Below are 15,401 nucleotides of genomic sequence, written 5' to 3'. Positions count from 1 at the left end.
CTTTGAACACACCATTCCCACTGTGAAACATAGTGGTGGCAGCATCATGTTGTGGGGATGGTTTTCTTCAGCAGGGACAGTGAAGCTGGTCAGTCAATGAGAAGATGGATGGAGCCAAATTCAGGGCAGTCTTAGAAGAAAACCTGTTAGGCCTCGTACACAAGACCGGACATGTCCGCTGAAACTGGTCCGCCGACCAGTGTCAGCGGACAGATTCGATCGTGTGTACAGGCTAGCGGACAGATTTCCAGCGGACAAATGTTTCTTAGCATGCTAAGAAACATGTCCTCTGGGAAGCTGTCCGGCGGACATGTCCGCTGGTTAGTACGTCTAACCAGCGGACAGAAATCCCGCGCATGCGTCAAATTGATTCGACGCATGCGTGGAAGCATTGAACTCGCACGATAGAGAACGTCGGTGTCGTCTACGTCACCGCGTTCTCTGTCCGCACGGATTTCGGTTTGATGGTGTGTACAGCCATCAGACCGAAATCTCCCAGCGGACATGTCCGATGAAAACGGTCCGGCGGACCGTTTTCATCGGACTGTCCGCTCGTCTGTACGGGGCCTTAGAGTCTGCAAAAGACTTGAGACTGGGGCAGAGGTTCACCTTCCAGCGGGACAAAAGCAACCCTAAACATACAGCCAGAGTTACAATGTAATGGTTTACATCAAAGCACATTTGTGTGTTAGAATGGCCCAGTCAAGTCCAGACTTCAATCCAATTCAGAATCTGTGGCAAGACCTGCCGTTCACAAACGCTCTCCATTCAATATAACAGAGCTTGATCTATTTTGCAAAGAAGAATGGGGTAAAAATGTCACTGTCTAGATGTGCAAAGCTGGTAGAGACATCCCCAAAAATATTGCAGCTGTAATTGTAGAGAAAGATGGTAGAAAGTATTGAATCAGGGGGGTTGAATACAAATGCATGCCACACTTTTCACTTATTTATTTTATGAAAGATTTTGAAAACCGTTTTATCATTTTCCTTCTAATTCACAGTTATGTGCCACTTTGTGTTGGTCTGTCACGTAAAATCCCAATAAAATACATTTACATTTTTGGTTATAACATGAATAAATGTTAAAAGTTTCAAAAGATATGAATACTTTTTCAAGGCACTGTATCTTCTAAACATTGCATGATTTAGGGGTTATTCATTTTAAGCTTATATTAAAGGGGTTGTAAAGGTAAAAAAAAAAATCCTAAATAGCTTCCTTTACCTTAGTGCAGTCCTCCTTCACTTACCTCATCCATCCATTTTGCTTTAAAATGTCCTAATTTCTTCTGAGAAATGCTCACTTCCTGTTCTTCTGTCTGTAACTCCACACAGTAATTCAAGGCTTTCTCCCTGGTGTGGAGTGTCATGCTCCCCCCTTCCCTTGGACTACAGGAGAGTCAGGACGCTCTCTACATTGCAGATAGAGAAAGGAGCTGTGTGTTAAAGAGTGTCCTGACACTTCTGTAGTCCAAGGGAGGGGGCAAGCACGACACTCCACACCAGGGAGAAAGCCTTGCATTACTGTGTGTAGTTACAGACAGAAGAACAGGAAGTGAGGATTTCTCTGAAGTAGTAAGGACATTTAAAAGCAAAATGGAAGGATGAGGTAATTGAAGGAGGACTGCACTAAGGTAAAGGAAGCTATTTAGGAAAAAAATAAATTACCTTTACAACCCCTTTAACCACTTCCTTACTGGGCACTTAAACCCCCTTCCTGCCCAGAGGACTTTTTGCGATTCGGCACTGCGTCGCTTTAACTGACAATTGCGCGGTCGTGCGACGTGGCTCCCAAACAAAATTGACGTCCTTTTTTTCCCCACAAATAGAGCTTTCTTTTGGTGGTATTTGATCACCTCTGCGGTTTTTATTTTTTGCGCTATAAACAAAAATAGAGCGACAATTTTGAAAAAAAAAAAAAAAAATGTTACTTGTTGCTATAATAAATAGCTCAATTTTTTTTTGTTTTTTTTTATCCTCAGTCTAGGCCGATACGTATTCTACATATTTTTAGTAAAAAAAAAAAAATCGCAATAAGCGACTGGTTTGCGCAAAAGTAATAGCGCCTACAAAATAAGGGACAGAATTATTATGTTTTACTTTTTACTGCAATTTTTATTTTTTTTACTAGTAATGGCGGCGATCTGCGATTTTTATTGCGACTGCGACATTATGGCGGACACATCGGACACTTTTGACACATTTTTGGCACCATTCACATTTATACTGCAATCAGTGCTATAAATATGCACTAATTACTGTATAAATGTGACTGGCAGGGAAGGGGTTAACACTAGGGGTGAGGAAGGGGTTAAATGTATTCCCTATATAGTGTTCTAACTGTGGGGGAAGGGGGGTGACTGGGGGAGGTGACCGATCTGTGTCCCTATGTACAAGAGACACAGATCGGTCTCCTCTCTCCCCTGACAGCACCGCTGTCTGCGAGAGCCGGCAATGAGAAATTATCTCATATGTAAACATATGAGATAATCTCTCATTGGCCGCACAGATCGCCTAGCAAACGGCCACTCCGATTGGCCGTTCACGGCGATCTGTGATTGGCTGTGTCCAAGGGACACGGCCAGCACAGAAGTTCCCCGCTGCGCGCTCGGGAGAGCGTGCGGGGAACGCGGAAAGGGGCAGACGTCAATTGACGGCGCCTCAGAGAAGTAGAACCACCCTGCGGCCGTCAATAGTTGTACGGCCGTCGGGAAGTGGTTAAAGCTTACCTGTAAACTAGTTTACTACCACTTTAACTATAAGAATAAGTAATGTGGTGTACTTAATGTCCACTCTAGTCAATTTAGAAGTAGCGTAAAATTACCTCCTTGCATTGGTGATCAGTGAAGGTGGGAGATCAATCCAGCAAAACTCAAGGAAGCCCTAGCAACCTCAGGAGGAGCCATAGGGTTCCACAGAACACTGGTTGAGAAATAGTGCTCTAACCGCTTCGCTTAAGATATTAAATGGACTCAAGCATTACAAATAGTCATTAGCCTTAAGGCATTCGTTTGGGAGTGCCAACAGTGCTTGTTCATCAGTTTCCAGGACTGCACATTCTGGATATGTCCTGCCATCTGCAGGAGGGAGAGGAGAGGACAATTTTATGAGCAATTAAGCATTTATTTGTAAAACAGAGCACAGCATGTTAATGTATTAAGGACCCTGTAATGTATAGGGAGGTTTCTGGAAAAAGTAAGTAAAGGTTAACTAACTCTTTAAAGCAGTTGTAAAGCTTACTTTTTTCTGAAAATAATAAACATGCTATACCTACTTGCTCTGTGCAATGGTTTTGCACAGAATGACACTGAACCTCCTCTTATGGGGTCCCCTGCTGGCGATCTTGGCTCCTTATGTTCTCAGAGTGCCCCCACAGCAACCTGAGAGTCTCCTGATTCTTGGAATTTTATGATAGATGATATATTTACAGTCTTTTCAAGTTTACGTTGAGAAACATTATTCTGAAATTTTGGCCAATTTTTAGATGCAGCTTTTCACAGATTGGTGAACCTCTGTCCATCTTGCTTCTGAGACACTCTGACTCCCTAAGATGCTCTTTTAATACCCAATCATGTTACTGACCTGTTGCACATTAACCTGATTAGTTGCAAGATGTTCTTCCAGCTCTTCCTTGTTAGTACAACTTACTCTGCTAGCTTTTTGTTGCCCTGTCACCTCTTTTTTTGAGACGTGTTACTGCCATTAATATCATACTTACTCATCATAGTCTATTTAATCATAGTTTATTTAACCACTTCCTTACTGAGTCATTGTAAAATGATGTCGGCAGGAACCCTCTCTCCCTCCAGGTGGACGTCATATGACTTCCTGGGTTTTCCGGCCATCTAGGGGGCGCGCCCACTGCATCACACAGGACCCGGTGCGTGTGCCCGGCGGCCTTGATGACCGCCGGGCACCCGCGATCACAGCAGGATCGTGGATCTGTGTGTGTAAAGACACAGATCCACGTCCTGTCAGAGGAGAGGAGACCGATGTGTGTTCCCAGTACAGAGGAACACAGATCGGTCTCCTCCCCTTGTGAGTCCCCTCCACCTACAGTTAGAATCACTCCCTAGGGAACATAGTTAACCCCTTGATCGCCCCTTAGGGTTAACCCCTTCCCTGCCAGTCACATTTACACAGTAATCAGTGCAGTTTTATAGCACTAATCGCTGTATAAATGTGAATGGTCCCAAAAACGTGTCAAAGATGGCCGATATGTCCGTTGCAATGTCACGGTCACAATAAAAAGATCACCGTCATTACTAGTAAAAAAAAAAAAAAAAAATGCTATAAATCTATCCCCTATTTTGTAGATGCTATAACTTTTGCACAAACCAATTAATACACGCTTATTGCGATTTTATTTTTTTTAACCAAATATATGTATAAGAATACATAGACTGAGGAAAAATGTGATATTTATTAAATCAAACAGTAAAAAATATTGTGTTTTTTTTTTCAAAATCATCGCTCTTCTTTTGTTTATAGCGCAAAAAATAAAAACCGCAGAGGTGATCAAATACCACCAAACGAAAGCTCTATTTTTGGGGGGAAAAAAACATAGATTTCATTTGGGTACATGCATGACCGCGCAATTGTCATTCAAAGTGCGGCAGCGCTGAAAACTAAAAATTGGTCTGGGCAGGAAGGGGGTGAAAATGCCCAGTATTGAAGTGGTTAAAATTTAAAAATTTCGAACTTGAGAAGAATACCCAACCATATGCATTTTGAGTTGCGAGCAATGACAAAATTCAGAATTTTGGGGTAAAAATGAAAGGCTTATACTGTGGATAGTCTTACATTTATATCACTCACAGCTATATTTCTCTTTTACAGCTTACTTTGGTGCTACGCTTAACAGCTTTATTCATGTTCTCATGTATTCCTACTATGGACTGTCTGCTATTCCAGCCATGCGCCCATATCTGTGGTGGAAGAAGTACATTACTCAGTGCCAGTTGGTAAGCTGTTACTTGTCTTCTGTGTTTTTCTTCCCGTGTCCTGGCTGTCTGGGAAAACACCACCTACCTGTGTCTCTCCACTGACAAATTACATTTTCATAGTCCTATATCATCTTATTAACATCACAAATTCTACCCCTACATAGAATTATCATCAGTTGACATTTTGAAAAATTTGTTTTTAGTAATTCTCACAGCATTTAATTTTTCTGTATTGGCAATAATTTATATAACTTAAGTGCAACTAAAAGTTAAAAAAAAAATGTTTTTCTTTTAGTTTTGGCTAGAATGGAGAGGGATTAGAACACCTGTCAGTTTTTATTGCTGTCTATGCCCCCATTTTGGAAATGTACCCTCTTTTTTTGTCTAGTTTACCATTATCATTGAAAGTAAAAGGAAATCCAAACATTTGGGTTGATACCAGAACAGTATTAGAGGAGGAATCTTCTAATGGGAACACTAGTTCTGGTGATACACCAAGATTCCCTCACTTTGGAGGGATTTCTTCTGACTTCCTGTTTGGCTGTGGGACAGGAAATGAAGGGAAATCTCCTATATGGGGCACAGATAGAAAAAAAATTGACATGTGTTATAACCTGTATCTAAAATGGGAAAAAAAAGTTTTGCTTCACAGACAAGATACAAATCACTAATAGGTTTAGGTTGTGGGGTTGATTTACTATGGTGGGCTGTCCAACTGGCAAAGTTGATTTTGGTAAATAAGATAAAGCTGTGTTTCCATACCCAAACATGTGCTAGCAAAAACATGTATTTTGTTAATCCCTTGCTCATGATTGGGTATTTATTGTGAACACAGTTTTACCGTGTTCACCAGCATTCACTTTGCAATAAGGTACAGAGTTCCGGTTTGGAAATATAGGTTGCATACACCTTTGATATTATTATTATTTTTAGTTCTTCTTTGCCCACAGTCCCATGGAAGACCAGTGTTTTTTTTATATGTGACCCCCTGCAATTTTGTCATTTTTCTGCAGACTCAATTTGTCCTGACAATGACTCAGACCAGTTGTGCGATGATTTGGCGCTGTGATTTCCCAATGGGTTGGCTATATTTCCAGAACTGTTATATGATCTCTCTGATCATCCTCTTCGGCAACTTCTACATTCAGGTAAACCTAGTGCTGCAATAATGTACAGAGCTATTATATGACAGTAAAGTCATTTCACTGTTAAGCCATTTCTAACTCTGTTTTGTATTCTACCTTAGAATTACACTTTTATTTTTAAAATGGTCAGTTTGCAAACAAAAATATATTAAGGTATTCCTAAGAGAAATCTTGCGAGCTATTAGTGTGTTCACCAATTAGTAAAACTAATCAAAAGTATTACGGACCAGCTGCTAGCACTAATCTCATACCCATAATCATGTGCTGTAGACTTTACTATGTAAGCAGCAGTATTATTAGCAAGCAGGTACCTACACTTGCCTTGTTCCCAATAATACGTCTGCCAGAGCGTCCTTGAATTCCTGTGCCAGTTTCAAGTTTGTGAAAATCAAAAATTGCGTAATTCCTTTCTGCCATATGACAATGCTTGGACCTGGAGATTGGTTACACATGCAACTAAATTGTGGGAAGGAAGGGAACTGTCAGATGCACCCCCAATCCTAGGATGTATCAGGCAGTTCTGGAGGTGGGGGTAGCACAGTAAATAAACAGTGGCTGCTAAAAATTACCGTATGCTGCTCAAATGTGTGAACCGGTGCAGAGATGTTTCTGGAAAGAATAATCCATACATATACTCCTTGGTCACTCACAAAATGGCACCTCGCAAACCTCCAGTCCAGCAGGTTGACATCACTAACCACATGACTTCATCAGGGGATGGCCATTGAGTCACTTTTTTTGTAGCCTCAACGTTACAGTAAGTTACCAAGGGTCATATTGTCTGAGATCTTTACAGAATTTGGCTGACAAATCTTGAGATGGACCCGCATTTACATACAGTGATATTTACCCCTTCAACCCCAACATGTCCATAAACAATGCTATAAAAATATTATATAAATATTGTGACAGGCAGGATGTCCAAGATGGGAGATATATTTGTCCTAGGTTTATGCTGTACACTGATTGCTTTTGGGTTTATGCTGGGTAGTAAGCCTGTTTGGGGTTCAATGAGGGTTAACAAGCTCAAGAGTACCAGATAAAGCCCTCAGGGCTCTATAAAACTCCCAGGTTGCTTCTACAAGGTGCTCCACCCTGGAACCAGATTCCTGCATAGGACTGGGGAGCAGATTCTTCTGAGTGGTGAGATTAAAGCCTCGTACACACGATCCGATTGTTGGCAGGGGATTGTCTGTTGACAGACTGTTGTCCTAAATTCTGTCCTTTAGCACGCTCCTTCTGACAATTGTTTTCCTACTTTCGGCTGGATGGCTGGATGGCCAGCTTGTAAATTCTTGGCGGACAACGGTCTGTTTTTCATATCGTCAGTACACAAGTCCGTCACACAAAAGTACAAACACGCATGCTCGAAATCAATGCTCACCAAACACGAAATTAGCAGAAGGGGCTCAAACGGTGGCGTTCAAGCGCTAACATTTATTGTAGTATGTCACTATGTTCGTGTTTGTTGGCTGACAAATGTGTACCGTTAGTATGCAAGACAAGATCCAGGCACACGCCCTTTGGGCAAGAATCGGGCGCTCGGTTGGCCTACAATTGGATCGTGTGTAAGAGGCCTAAGTATCTATGACTGAAAGAATCTGTTTTTCTATGTGTCAGACAAGTTTTTGGCCAATTTTGAAAAAAGTGCAATATTTTTTGCTTTTTGCTATAATAAATATCCCCCAAAAATCTATATAAAAAAAAAAATCCTCAGTTTAGGCCGATACGTATTCTTCTACCTATTTTTGTTAAAAAAAAAAATTCGTGACTGCGACATTATGGCGGACACTTCAGACAATTTTGACACATTTTTGGGACCATTGTCATTTTCACAGCAAAAAATGCATTTAAGATGCATTGTTTACTGTGAAAATTACAATTGCAGTTTGGGAGTTAACCACAAGGGGGCGCTGATGGGGTTATGTGTGACCTCATGTCTGTTTCTACTTGTAGGGGGGTGTGGCTGTAGGTGTGATGTCATCGATTGTGATTCCCTATATAAGGGAACACACGATCGATCACGGCGCCACAGTGAAGAACGGGGAAGCTGTGTTTACACACAGCTCTCCCCGTTCTTCAGCTCTGGGGACCGATCGTGGGACTCCAGCGGCGATCGGGTCCGCGAGTCCCACGGCCATGGTCACGGAGCTTCAGACGGGGTCGCGCGCCCGCGACCCCACCGCTGGGCTTAAAGGGCAACTTACATATACTCGTGCTATTCTGCCGACGTAAATCGGCGTGAAGGGGTCCTTAAGTGGTTAAAAGAAGGACACTATAAGTCACAGCAAAAATGAAAATAACCTGGCTGCTGACGCGTTTTGCACAGAAACTGGTGCTTAGTCATAGCTCAGGGGTACAGGGATGCCCAACCTTTTGAAGAGCGAGGGCCACTTAAGCGACTTGGTAACTGGTCGTGGGCCACAATAAGAGGAGCGGCTGGGAAAACAGATCCGTGTCCGCTCTGTTTTTTTTTTTTTTTTTGTGGATCGGATTGGAGGTAGGTGGGTGCAAATGGACATAAGTTCGTTTACATCTGCCAATCCATAGAGGTAAATAGAGGGTCCGTGTGGGTTGAACCGATCATGTAAAAGGGGCCTAAGGCTGCTTTGACACTGATGTGCAGCAGTTTACCTGCACTGCGGGTGCAGCGCATTGCACCTGTGGCTTTCCTGCAGGTTAGCTGCACTTTGCCATCGATGTCTATTATATCCTGCAGGTGTGGCGCACGTTCTGAAAGCGCACCAAACCCGCAAATAATAACAGAAGTCTATGAATCAGTGCAGATAACCCGAAGGTGCACTGCGCTGCACCTGCGGATCAGTTTAAAAGCAGCCCAGTAACCACTGCAGAACAGATATGCTCATATATACACTGCTTTTAGTAATAAACATTCCTTTAATAACAGTCTTCTATTCAGGTATCGCCGGCTGTTACTGTCCCAGGCAGAATGCATTTGATATCACTCCGCTTGTGACAGGAGCCGGCGCTATACAGGAAGCATCAGCATATTTTTTTTTTCTGCTCCCTCCGCAGCCGCTGGCTTCATTCAAAACACTGATGCTCTGGGATGGCTTGAGAACCTGCTATCCCAAAGCAGGAGGTCGAGGGCCACATCAGAAGGCTCCGCGGGCCATATGTGGCCCCCGGGCCACTGGTTGGGTACCCCTGCTATAATACACATCCAAAAAAATATATAAAAAAACACATTTATTCATCAGTTTAGGCCAATATATATTCTTCTACATATTTTTGGTAAAAAAAAAAAACTGCAATAGATGTATATTGAATGGTTTGCGCAAAAAATTATCCATCAAGTTCAACTTAGAAAAAAAAAATACAATCCCATATACACAAACCTATACCCACAGATGATCCAGAGGAAGGCAAAAAAAAAAACAGTAAAGCATGATCCAATTTGCTACAGCAGGGGAAAAAATTCCTTCCTGATCCCCCGAGAGGCAAACGGATTTTCCCTGAAACAACTTTACCTATAATAAATGTTAGTACCCAGTTATATTATAAAGAATCCAGGCCTTTTTTAAAGCAATCTACTGAGCTTGCCAGAACCAACCTCTGGAGGGAGTCTGTTCCACATTTTCACAGCTCTTACTGTAGAAACCTTTCTGTATTTGGAGATGAAATATTTTTTCCTCTAGATTCATTTTTTTTTTTTTTTTTTTTTTTTTACTAGTAATGGCGGTGATCTGCGATTTTTAGTGGGGCTGCTACATTTTCAGTTCCCTAGTGCTTGGAGAGATTATGTTTCCTGAAACTTAAAGCAATATTATATACATGTTCCTGTATTCTTTTGGCTGGGGATTTTATAATTTGTCCCACATTTTAAATACAGTATTCTAAGAATACAGTTTTATTGCAATTCAAAGTATACTTTTGTAAAATAAATAGATACAAGTAGATCTCACCTATTAAATGTACATTCTTTAAAGTGCTTGGGTAAATGTGTGTTTTCATTATTTTGTATTTTTCCGAATAACACGGTCTATTTATTAACAGACCGGAAAACCACCAAGATAAGTGAAATAAAGTTTTGTTGTTTTCTTCCCAGACTTACAGCAAGAAAGCCTCTTCTAAGAGGAAAGATTACCAGAACGGATCTGTGAGTGCAGTAAATGGTCACACAAATGGCTTTTCATCGCTGGAGGACAATGTCAAGCAGCGTAAACAAAGAAGGGATTGAACAGTAAACCCAACGGCCATTTCGATATGCCAGAAGATACAACATCAGATTGAAAGCACAGCAGATTCTGTGCAGTGACACCCTTACAGCTACTGTAACGATTCCTAGTCAATATAATGTGATTAACGTAGGTCTTAACAAATTTCAGCCATCTTAACTATGCTGTAGAAGACATGGAAATCGCTCACAAAACTAGCAGCAGTTAATGTTTAGTCCTGCCCTCTTAGCTTTCTACAGCTAGTGATTTTCCTGCGGTTTTCATTCACACCCAACCAGCTGTTTATGTTGTAGATGTTCCTCTGTGAGCATTGACTTCCCAGCTGTTTCTGCAAACCTCTGGTAGGTAATACTGGGTATTCTTATCTGAAATGTCTGCCTATTCCAACCAGATTCTTTCCCCGTATGGAGCATTTGGGGACATTGGACATAGTCCTTGATTGGCAGCTTTAGTTAATGGGAACAGTTTTAACTTCAGACAACTTTGATAGTGAGAATGGGCTGCTGGAGAACTATAGGCACATTCTGTTCACTCTAGACTAAATGGCTTGAACAATGTTCTTCCAGTTTAGATAGGTAGCTTTACCAATAGCAATAGAGCCCGACCCTGATTAGAAATCTGGCAGCTATATTTTTCTCAGAACAGCTGGTGGGCCTAAGTGTAACAGTGTGCTGGAATAGGCTCCTCTGCACATGTACCACACGTATCCAAAGTCCCATATATTAATATTTATCTTAATCACAGACCTGTAAGCTGCAGCCACTGCTCGGTCTCCATTCGATTACCCAAAGGGTTTATTTCTCTAATGTGTTGGTGCACTCACAAATATTGGCTACTTTGCCTTAGATATCAGAGCTGTATATTTGTCCCAAAGCACCCTTGTAGTTATTTCACAATTTTAGTACACTTTTCAGGCCATAGATGATATTGTGACTCCCATTTTCTAGGTAGAATATTACAGATTTGTGAATATGTGTGAAAATGCTTTTTATGTAATGGAACAAGGCATCAGTAAGGGCTCCTACTCATAACTCTTATGATGCAATCTCCTTCATCTGAGTGTGGCTGAATTTCCCAGCTCCTATACCCACATGTTTACCATAGAGATAATTGCCATCTATGATCAACACAAGTGTGTGTACACACTGTTCATAGAGAAATACATTGGAAATCCTCCATATCATTTACTTCCTAATGTCTTTATGTATGTTGTTTGCAGAGAGAGCCCTGAACAGTAACTGCTGTAGTGCCTCTTCAGTGCTCTGAAAGCAAAGGAGGGCAGAGATTCAGTTATCTCATGTGACCTTGTTAGAGACCATGGATACACAAAGTATTACTTTAGAATATACCACTGCTGTTGCCTTACTAGTTTCATATAATAGGTGCTGACTAGCAATATTCAGTTACCAAGAATTCAAATTCATTTTCTATGACAGGATACCCTTGTATTTGTAGGTGTCATTTGTATTGTGTAGTTTGAATAAACATGCCTTAACAAAACAGCATTTAGTTAACAGGGCCTTTAGCTTCCTACAGTTTAGATATACACATGCATAATTTTAGCATTTTTTTTTTTTTGTTGTTTTTTTTTTAGACAGTGTATTTTACAATTATTTAAAATGTAACCCTCTCCTCACACGCACATTGGAAGCAGCCATTTTGTAGTGTGAACAAATGTTGTCTAAAACACAGCAAGTTCCTTTTAAAATTGGTTTGGCAATCAAAATGGCTGCCTCCATATTAGTTAGTGACAGGTACACTTTAATAAATGAAAGATGACTGCAAAGTAAAGTAAACTTTAGTTTTCTGTTATTTAAATCCATCTGTGGAGTGTGTCAACGTCCCTGAAGAAAAAGCTTTATGCCTTTTTTTTTATTCTATCACATGGTTGTGTGGTGTTTAATTTTTTTTTAAGTTACTTGTTTGTAACTTGTGTAACGATATTGCACTTAAGGGAAGCCTATGGCCTAAAACTGAGGTGCTCGAATAATTCGGGCCACAGTGGAATAGGTACCTAAACTAGAGTTGTTAAAATTGACATGTACATGGACGGACTTGTTTAAAAATAAAATACAGAAGATTGCTGCCTGACTTTGGCCTAATGTAAAGCAATTGAATCCATAGCACTGCTGCCTCCTGTAGGCTTTTGAAGGCACTGCATAATATCTTATGTTCTGCTCAGTTTGCTTGTAGAGTATTTGTGTCCTGCACATACAAGTGGTAGACATTTTGTGGAACTCTACCATGAGAGAACTACATTAAACGGACATGACAAACACCAGCACATAACATCATTTTTTAGTGCTGCAAAGGCTTAGTTTATGTCCTTAAAAAGGCTGGTTCCACTTAGAAAATGGCTAGACCTCCCCTGTGTACGTGACAGGTGCACTTGTAATTCCCATATGGTCTGCTGCTGAATTACCATTGATGGTTTGTCTTTTTATAGTGGCAGTGTCTTTAAATCCTGTTTTATTGTTTCTCTTTTAATTCAATGCAATAAGGGATGCCAACCCATTTGTTGTGATATTCCCTGCAGTGAGCAAGTTAGTAATAATGATGCCAAGGAAGTTGTATGAACATGTTTGTATGTTTTATCTCCTTTAGTTGCCTAACGTCCACCACTGGCAAAGTCATTTATACAGTAATGTCTGTTAATATATTAAAAACATAAAATGCTAATGTCATGGTATTGGTCCTTTTATTCAACAGTTTGAGTATATTGAACCAAATCAGGTGGTATTCTGCAGTTTATTTCATACTGGAATGGCTAAAAAGTACATCCAAATGCTGGCAGTATAAATATCCATTCTAGCTATATGCCCTAAATATAAATAAAACATGAAAAGCAGGAATCAGCAGTTTTTGCTCCAAAACTGTTCAATATCTTGCAACAAAGTAATTGGAAAAGTACTGTATTTATTGGCGTATAACACTCACTTTTTTACCCTAAAAATAGAGGGTAAACTTTTGCCTGCGTGTTATATGCAGGGGGCTGTGGAAAGTTTTTATTATTTTTCCATTACAGCTTTTACAGTTTGTAAAAGACCCCCCAAACCATATATTTTCCGAAAGAACATGACCAGTAGAATAAAAACGAAGGTGCTACTGATTTTTAGGGACCCATGATATTTGCGCAAATGTTTATCAAAACAATATTTTCGCTAAAAATGCACTAAAATTATTATAAGCTGATACAAACTTTTACAAAATCCCTACTAAATATAAAAGCTTGACCTGTATTGAGTTAATAAATAACAAATATTTGTACATTTTAAATGGCACCTTTTTGAGAAATGGTAAAAATTGAATGTACGCAAAACTTTAAATAAACACATTTCTCTAAACATCTGGAGGTTTTCTTTTTTTTATTTACAGCTTTCAGAATTTGTAAAAGATCCCGCAAACCATATATTTTCTCAAAGCACGTGACCAGTAGAATAAAAAGAAGGTGCTACTGATTTTTAAGGCCCCGTGATATTTGCGCAAATTTTTATCAAAGCGATATTTTCGCTAAAAATACACTATAATCATTATTAGCAGATACCAACACAGGAAAAAAAAATGGGGGGGGAGGGGGGCTTTGGAGAGACACCAAGGGGGTAAACGGACTTCAAATGTCTTTTTTTTTTAGACCGAGAAAGGGACTGAAGACAGTCCCTTTCTCTGCAGCCTGAGCTGCATTGTAGACGAATGGATAACACAGTTTACTATATGTTAGTGATGAAAGAATATAGGAGTGATTTGTACTGATCGCTGACTATTTCTTCAGGAAAGCAAGGGGGCTGGTAATCACATGTTTACCAGCTCCCCCTACCCCGCTCTCTATCCTGACAGATCTGTCAACATCTGCTCCATGCAGATCTGTCAGTGGGAGGGGGAGGAGGGTTATCCAACCAGCAGGATCAGGGAGGGGGTGCCCAGACATTAGGGAGGTGGGGGTGGTATTGAAGGTGGGTTCGAAGCAGCAGGAGGTAGGAATCTATTTTGACAAGCAGATCCCTCTGTGGTTGCCCTGCAGTATCCAAAGTCGGCAGGAGGGAAGCTGACAGCTGCAGGGCAGTCACGAGGGGATCAGGTTTGTGAGGGGGGGCATCGGTCCTGGGGGGGAATCAGAGTAGGTTGGGGAGTGAAGCGACAGGAAATGGGAGAGTTAGAGGTAGGGGGGGGGGGGGGGTTGAAGGGCAATTTAGAGGGGAGGGGGAAAGGGGGATGACATTTCAGGTAAATAACTCTGATCAGTGGCTTATCAGTTTGTTCAGCAGCGTCTGCTAAAAATTCTGCTATAAATTCATGGTCACTGAAGTGGCCATGAGCTTATAGGGGTGGAGGAATACAGGTCTGTATGGTGTAAGGACCTGGCAGTGAAAGGGTTAAAGCCATCATGTGAAAGAAGACCAAACCAACTTTAACCAAAGACACTTTTAGGCCTCATTCACACAGGCCTACAACAGTGTACACTCATGCAAGAGCCATTTTTGCCCACATAGGGAGGCATAGGTGTTCTGTGCGTCCCTGTGCAGGCAGTTCTATTCATGTTAATTGGGACTCAGCGACTGGGCAAACAGCCGATGCTTCCAGTTTGACAGCCATGCAGGTACACAACCCCAAACGCAGACGTGTGCGTTTAGGGCCATGTACCCACACAGCTGTCAAATTGGAAGCAGCAGCTGTGTCTGTGCAGCTGCTGAGTCCCAATTGACCTGAATGTGACTGTGCCTTCGCAGTGGATTCACACTGTATAACCTCCACGTGAATGAGGCCTTTTAAATGCTACAACATGTAAATGTTTGACCTTTTTAGGAAGTTTTAGGTCATTGTATCATCTCAGGCTCACTAGAAGATTCCAACGCTTGTTAATTAGAGAAAATTATCCTTTTTTTGTGCAGATCCAGCTATACCAGAATTCCAGCCTACAAACATATGAACTAGTAAAGTCACCAGGTCCCCTGTAATTGCAGTGTGACGATTGTCTTTACTGGTAAACATGTGTCCTGTTGATACAAGTGTAACGTCAGTTCTTTTATGCAGTCAGGAGTTAAGCCTCGTACACACGATACAATTGTTGTCAACCCGATTGTCTGATTTTTGTCAAAAGGGCATGTGCCAGGATCT

General features: G+C 41.1%; 1 protein-coding gene across 2 annotated transcripts in view; it reads left to right on the top strand.

Moving 5' to 3' along the window:
* ELOVL5 (ELOVL fatty acid elongase 5) overlaps window positions 1-12,968 on the top strand; it is a 91,800-nt gene extending 78,832 nt beyond the window's left edge. For both annotated transcript variants that reach the window (XM_040349827.1, XM_040349826.1), the window contains exons 6-8: window positions 4,839-4,963; window positions 5,959-6,093; window positions 10,160-12,968. In XM_040349827.1, the coding sequence (XP_040205761.1) occupies window positions 4,839-4,963; window positions 5,959-6,093; window positions 10,160-10,291 (392 nt within the window). In that variant the 3' untranslated portion in view covers window positions 10,292-12,968. The remainder of the gene's footprint in view (window positions 1-4,838; window positions 4,964-5,958; window positions 6,094-10,159) is intronic.
* The last annotated feature ends 2,433 nt before the right edge of the window (window positions 12,969-15,401 follow it).

Source organism: Rana temporaria, chromosome 4 (genome assembly GCF_905171775.1).
Source record: "Rana temporaria chromosome 4, aRanTem1.1, whole genome shotgun sequence".
NCBI lineage: Eukaryota > Metazoa > Chordata > Amphibia > Anura > Ranidae > Rana > Rana temporaria.
The sequence above is the reverse complement of the archived record's forward strand: the minus strand, read 5'-3'. Positions and strand labels throughout refer to the sequence as shown.